The sequence below is a fragment of the Nyctibius grandis genome, chromosome 6 (genome assembly GCF_013368605.1).
Source record: "Nyctibius grandis isolate bNycGra1 chromosome 6, bNycGra1.pri, whole genome shotgun sequence".
In the NCBI taxonomy this organism is placed as follows: domain Eukaryota; kingdom Metazoa; phylum Chordata; class Aves; order Nyctibiiformes; family Nyctibiidae; genus Nyctibius; species Nyctibius grandis.
The window spans coordinates 11,484,061-11,488,511 of record NC_090663.1 but is presented as its reverse complement, the minus strand read 5'-3'; the positions used below and the strand labels follow the sequence as shown (position 1 = coordinate 11,488,511).

Genomic DNA, 4,451 nt, shown 5'->3' with positions numbered 1-4,451 from the left:
TCTTCGTTCACTGGGAACTGGTCCGCATGCACATATACCCCAACAGATCCGGGACCCAGCTTTCCCCACGGGGACGCTGAGTGCTCCGGGCTGGTCGGTTCAATTACATATGATTATGCCCTAAAACGTACGATCAAAGCTTGACCTTCCACCAAGGCTGAGTTTTATAAGGTCTTCTCCCCGCCCTCCCCTCCCCCCCCCCCGCCACTTAATATTCGGAAAAAGAAATTCAAACCTTTGGAAACAATGATGGACCCGATATTCATTTTAGCAGTAGGTAGAGAGGGGGAAACAAAACAGTTATTAAAGGAAAAAAAATAGCTTGACATGCATAATACTTCATACAATACCCCATTATAGGTTAGCTTGCATAACTAGCCATACAACTCTCCAGTCTGTCGCCATCTGAGTATTTTTCTTCCCTTCCTTTTTAATTGCCAGTGAGAACTACCAATCGATTACACAAACCGATCCCGTAAGAGACGGACAAGCCGAGGTGCGTTTTCCTCAGCCTCCTCAGGAAACCGAAATAAGTGGCAAACCCACTGGTGAAGCACAGTATGTTAAATTATATATATATATTTAACGATGTATTTTAGCTGATAGTTTGTCGGGGAAATAAAACGAAAACAAAGAAACCAAATCCTCACAGCTGGACTTCAGCGGGACGAATTCATTCCAACAATTTGCCTTCAAGTTGTTTCAAATCAAAAAGCCAGCATCGAGAAGGACCAGGGGACATCAGCACATGCTTTGAGTATCGATCGTATGAAAATGAGAGTAGCAATGGGCTGGGGGGGGGGATCTGTACGAATTAAATGGCTAAAACAAAGGGCCCTGGATAAGCTCCTGGAGGCGGGGACCCGCAGGGCCCCCCGCTCTGCACGAAAAGCAGCCGGAGCAGAGGGGAAAATGAAAGGTTTCCCCGGCAGGACCGCTGGCCCGGGGCAGCGGAGGACCCGGGGAAGGTCCCTCGGCCGCGGCGGGGGCCCCGAAGCTTCGCCGTCCTCGGGGCGGGGGCGGCGGGGCCGGGAAGCCACCCCGGCCCCAGCGATTCCGTACATTCGTCTCACGCTCGGCAGCTCTGCTGGGAGGGGGGGAAACGGGTTGGGGGGGCTGCAGCCCCCGGAAAACAGCGGTCTGTGTCAGCCCGGGGCCGAGGCGGCGGTGGGGGCTTTGCCGCTGCCACAGGGCTGCATTTTCTTTGGATGCGCGGCGCGGGGAGCCCCGCCGACCCGCTCCCGTCTCATGGCTGGGGTCCTCGTAGCCCTTTCGGTTCCCTCCGGCTGCTGCGCGTCGCTCCGAGTTAACCCCAAAAGTAAGTTTATTGCACGTTTAAAAAAAAAAAAGTCAAAAAGCAGAAAATCAAGAAACGTGTAAATTGGAAATAAAAAGTCCAGGAAGAAGAGGGGTGGAGCTGGAAGCCGGGGGAGGGGGCGAGGGGCCGCGGGTCCCGGCACAGGTGGGCTCTCAGACGAGTCCTGTCATCTGCGACCGTAGGAAAGGGAGGGAGGCGGCGGGGAAGGTGCCCAGGGGGTAGCTGACGCCGCTGGAGAAGCCCACCAAGGGGGGCGACATGTGGGGCAGGGTGAAGCCCAAGGCGCTGGCCGGCGAGTTCTCGTGGTACAAAATGGGGACCCGCACTATCCTTTGGGCGGCGTGGGAGAGGTTGGCCGCCTCCAGGTCGGCTGCCAGCTGCCGCTTCCACTTGTTGCGGCGGTTCTGGAACCAGATCTTCACCTGGGTCTCGGTGAGGTGCAGCGAGGCGGCCAGCCCGGCCCGCTCCGAGCTGCTAAGGTAGCGCTTCACGTCGAAGGTGGACTCCAGCTGGAAGACCTGGCTGCGGCTGAACACCGTGCGCGTCTTCTTCTTGCGACCGGCGGCGCGTTGCTCCGGCTCTCCCGGCTCCTCGCTGCGTTCCTCCTCCTCCTCTTCGCGGCCTCCCGGCCCCGGCCGCACGCCCGCCGGGCCCCGCACCGCCACCGGCCCGCCGCCTCCCGGCCGGTCCGCCGGATCCTCGGGCGGCTCCGGCGAGTCCCGGTCGCTGGCTGCGGAGAAAGGCAGAGGGCTGGGAAGTGGGGCGGCCGCTCCGGGGAGCCGGAGGGGTCAGAGGGGCATCGCCCGGCCTCCCGCTGACCCGGAGGGAGCGCCTGCCCCTCGGCCCGCTCAGCGGGCGAGGGAAGAAGGCGGCTGCGGGGAGAGCAAGGCCAGGGAGCGGGGCCGCCCGAGGGGCGAGGAGCCCGGACCAGGGCTCCTACTGCTGCGCTGTCTCTCGTGATAAACTCCCAAATCTTAGTGGGTATATATATATACACACGCGCAAGCATACTTATATATAAGCTCACAAATTATACTTCACGTATGTATATATATATACTCATCTATGTACACACTCATACATGTTTATGTGTGTATACACATCTAAGTCTACCTAAACTCACACATATATATGTATATAACATACACATACTTCTAGATTTGTGTTTAGTACACATACAAGTATGCATGGGTATGTATACACATGCGTATATATGCATAGAAATCCATACACTTTTTCATGTATGGAAGTACACATATGAATACATGTGTACTCTTATTTATACACAGACATATACATTTATACACATATGCATATACAAATATATTTACACACATACGTACACATATATACTCACACATGTAAGTATACTGTATACACTCACATATGTAAGCATATTGGTGTGTGTAGGAGTGGTAAGTATGGTAGTGCATATGTGTATATAAAGGGAAGTAAGAAGGAAATATTTTCACTTCAGGTTATTCTGAATTTGATAAACCAAATGGACCAGGTCAGCTACTCTAATTTCGCGACATTGCCCCTCAGCATGTCTCCATTGAGTGTCCAACCTTGTGCTTTCCGTTTGCAATTTTAAAGGGGGAAAAAATATTTCCTACTCTTTATAGAACAGAGAAAAAAAAAAAAGGAAAGAAAAGAAGCAATTGTTTTGGGAGTCGTTTTCTGTTTCTAGTTGTACTTTTGAGAAAAATTAAAAATATTAATAAACCCATCACCGTAAAAAATAAACTCTTTCGATTACAAATCACGCCTCTCTTCCTTATTGAGCAATCGTGAGAACTTTATAGGCTCGTATAGAATCAAAGAGTCGCGCGGAGGGACAATGTTTTTTCTGTCAGGATAAAAATAACCACTGATAGCGGCCCATAAACTTTTTCAGATGTTAATTTCTGCCCCTGAACCCAGGCTTTTCCTCCAGCTCCCCTTCCAGCGGGATGCCCGCTCTGGCAGGCCGCTGCCTGCCCCTGCCGCGCTGCGGGAGGAGGGCAGCGGGGCCGGCGCTGCGGGAAGGGGCGGCCGGGGCGCAGGGGCCCCAGCCCAGCCGCTCTCCCGCCTTTCCAAACTCTCCGCTGCGCTGCCAGGGACGGTGCTCCCAGCTTTCCTGCTTGCTGGGGCGTCATAAAAAGGCAGACCTTCCTTTTAAAAATACAGAGGAAAGAAAAGGGGATAGGAGGGAAAAACGGGAAAGAAAAAAATGCCCGAGCAAGCAAACAACCCGTGTTTACATTTTGGGCGGCGGGGCGGAGGCTCCAGGTGCCTGACACACCGTGAGCATTTCCGGAGATTTGCCCTGGGCGGCCGAAAAAGGGAAGGCAGGGCGAGGGCTGCGGGGGCACCCCGCGCATCCCCCTCCGCGCCTGCCCCCGGGGGCCGCGGCGGGACCGGATCCCCCCACCCGGGGGGGAGAGGAGACATCCCCCCCCAGCCCCAGCCCCAGTTGGGCCCGGCGACTAAGGGTAGGGAAAGGCGACTTACTGTCGGGGCTGGCGCAGCCCAGGAAAGCGGCGTGCGCTCGGCGGTACCAGCCGACGGCGGCGTCTCGCAGGGGGCAGCCCGGGGCGCCGAGGCGCAGCGGGGAGCGCGGCCCGCAGCGCGGACCCCCGCGGCCGCCGCCGCCCGCCGCCGCCCGCCGCGCCCCGCCGGCCGCCGTGCCCTCGGTGCCCAGCAGGTCCTCGATGAAGAAGGACGAGACGCGGGCGGAGGTAGAGCCGGTGTTTTCCGTGGCTTCGTCCGGCATCGTCGGAGAGAGCTGCGGGAGGGGGGATCCCGGCTCCGCCGGCGGCTGGTTCCTCGGGTCCCCGCTGCCCCGCGGCCGCCGCCTACCTCTGCCTAGCCCCGTGGATGCTCTCCTGGTATAAAAGGGTTTTTTTCCGGAGTAATCATTTCAGATCGCGGTTTGCCATCATTTCCTGAAAGCTAGGAGGGGAGGGGGGAGGGGGAGGAGGGGAAGGGAACGGGGAAGGGAAAAAAAAAAAAAGCAGCCCGACAACCCATCGGAGGCGCCAGATTCTACGCGAAAACGATAATAACGAAATAAAAATGTCATGCGAGTTAAACGCTGGACACGAGCGGGGGAATCCTGCGATTGGAGGAGCGCCGCGGCAAATGGGATTTC

The 4,451-nt window shown here is 56.4% G+C and overlaps 1 protein-coding gene across 1 annotated transcript; it reads right to left on the bottom strand.

Moving 5' to 3' along the window:
- Window positions 1-1,470: 1,470 nt before the first annotated feature.
- Window positions 1,471-4,140, bottom strand: LOC137665194 (homeobox protein HMX1-like). Its single transcript, XM_068404040.1, has 2 exons — window positions 3,812-4,140; window positions 1,471-2,048 (listed from the first exon to the last, which is right to left on the bottom strand). Exons 1-2 carry the CDS (start codon window positions 4,071-4,073, stop codon window positions 1,471-1,473), a joined length of 840 nt encoding a protein of 279 aa, XP_068260141.1. The 5' UTR covers window positions 4,074-4,140.
- Between the last annotated feature and the right edge of the window lie 311 nt (window positions 4,141-4,451).

Bases quoted from the DNA above. Each gene is read 5' to 3' on its own strand.
- LOC137665194 (XM_068404040.1), bottom strand. From the start codon at position 4,073: ATGCCGGACGAAGCCACGGAAAACACCGGCTCTACCTCCGCCCGCGTC. The intron at 2,049-3,811 runs GTAAGTCGCCTT...CTTTCTCCGCAG, and splicing joins GGGCTGCGCCAGCCCCGACA to CCAGCGACCGGGACTCGCCG.